Below are 1760 nucleotides of genomic sequence, written 5' to 3'. Positions count from 1 at the left end.
TTTCGACACGATAATTTTATCAAAACTTTGCATAATTCCAACAACTCTTAGAACAACAGAACCCGTACACCAAAACCCAGACATATTTAACGTCCAAGATAAGGCTTCATTCATTATTAAACTTATTATCATGCTTATTATTATGCTATTATCTTCGAACTCGCTCCCAACTCGGTACAAAAACGTTCAAACTAGGCGCTATTTACGACGGCGGTTGGCACCACTGTTCACACCAAACAAACCAGACAGCAACCAAGTATGAATTTTACCGACTATTTACGACTCAGTGAGTTCAAAATTTTCAAAAATGTGCGTGAAACTCTACCGAAAAATCTCAAGAAATCCACCAGTTTGCTTGCGGTTAAAGATGGGGTGCTTTTTACGTGGGATTTCGCCGACAATTGTGTCCTAACCTTAAATATTAAAGCTGCGAGGAGCCGCGACGGGGACAATGTAACGCATCAAGTAAGTAAAAATCGCTTTTTTGCATGATTTTACCCACATTCACGGTTTTTTGTCTATTTAAATCGTCAAATTCGACCGGAAAAAACCGTAGAAAAAGTTAACATAACCTCAAAGTGTCAACACTTTTTTGGTCAAAAAAATCGGTTCGTGTTGTGAAAATTGTCCAGTTTGGACAAATTCACGCGAATTATGGGATTTGTAGTCAAAGAAGTGCAGCAAATGTGGTTTTGAGGGGTTTGAAGAGGGTTAAATATTGACGTTTGTTGTGGTCGCCAGTGGCGGCGTCAGTTTTTTTTTCAACGGGGTATTGTCGGAAAATTGTCAAATTGTTTACTTTTTTGGTCAGTAGAACTTTTACTTTTTAACATATAAGGCGCTATAATTAGTGTATAAAAATGACATTTAATGTTTATATTTTTACATTAAGAAAAATTAATAATTTTAATTTTTTTGTGTTATGGCGTCTTAACGAAACAGTAGTATTAAACTCTTTAAGAAAAGTTGTCATGTTTTTATTTTAAATGTACATTTTTAATAAAAGCGAAGATATAAATTTTAAAAATTTCACAAAAGTTGCTGTCAATTCATGTGGTCAATTATTTGGCAAAATTGGCAGCAACTAGCCCCCTACATCTAGTGTGTGAGTTGTGTTTGTATTGGCAGCAGAAGGAACTAAATTGTGTCAACAGTTGTGACTTTTTCAATATTGTAATTTTTGACAGGTCTGTCCATAAAAAACAGTTGGATGTTTAGTCGGATTTACAAAAATGCAAAAATAAAAAAAAATAAAATTAAAAAAAAACACCAAAATCCATAGAATTTCTAAAACAAAAAATTAAAAAAGTTCAAAAATCAAAAAAAAATCAAAATTAACTTGTGCAAAAAAATAAAAAGAAATCAAAAATACGAAAAAACATCGAAAAAATAAAAAAACAGACAAAAATAAAAAAACTTCTAGAATCAAAAAAAATTATAACTTAAATGATTTCACAAAACAATAAGTAGACTAGGAAATATAAAAAAAACATAAAAAATGCTTAAAAAAAAGGTTTTATTTTATTGGCAGTAGAAGGGCCTAAATTGTGCCAACAGTGTGACTTTTTCAGTATTGTAATTTTTGACTGATCTGTTTATAAAAAAACAGTTGGATGTTTAAAGTCGGATTTACAAAAATACAAAAATTAAAAGTATCTCTAAACCATAAAATTTTAAATGTTCTAAAATCAAAAAAAAAATAACTAAAGCAAAAAATCAAAAAGAAATAAAAAAATTAAAAATTTGAAAAGACATGGAAA

At 30.2% G+C, this 1760-nt stretch overlaps 1 protein-coding gene across 2 annotated transcripts in view; it reads left to right on the top strand.

Annotated features, from left to right (window-relative positions):
* The first annotated feature begins 227 nt into the window (after positions 1 to 227).
* The window catches only part of LOC123008627 (nuclear pore complex protein Nup88), a 53714-nt gene continuing 52181 nt past the window's right edge, over positions 228 to 1760 (top strand). For both annotated transcript variants that reach the window (XM_044404543.1, XM_044404542.1), the window contains exon 1: positions 228 to 465. In XM_044404543.1, the coding sequence (XP_044260478.1) occupies positions 259 to 465 (207 nt within the window). In that variant the 5' untranslated portion in view covers positions 228 to 258. The remainder of the gene's footprint in view (positions 466 to 1760) is intronic.

This window comes from Tribolium madens, unplaced genomic scaffold (genome assembly GCF_015345945.1).
Source record: "Tribolium madens isolate multiple individuals breed KSU strain unplaced genomic scaffold, Tmad_KSU_1.1 Scaffold_71;HRSCAF=194;Tcas5.2_LG6, whole genome shotgun sequence".
NCBI classification, from domain to species: Eukaryota; Metazoa; Arthropoda; class Insecta; order Coleoptera; family Tenebrionidae; genus Tribolium; species Tribolium madens.
Note: the sequence above shows the minus strand (reverse complement) of the source record. Positions and strands in the feature narration are given on the sequence as shown.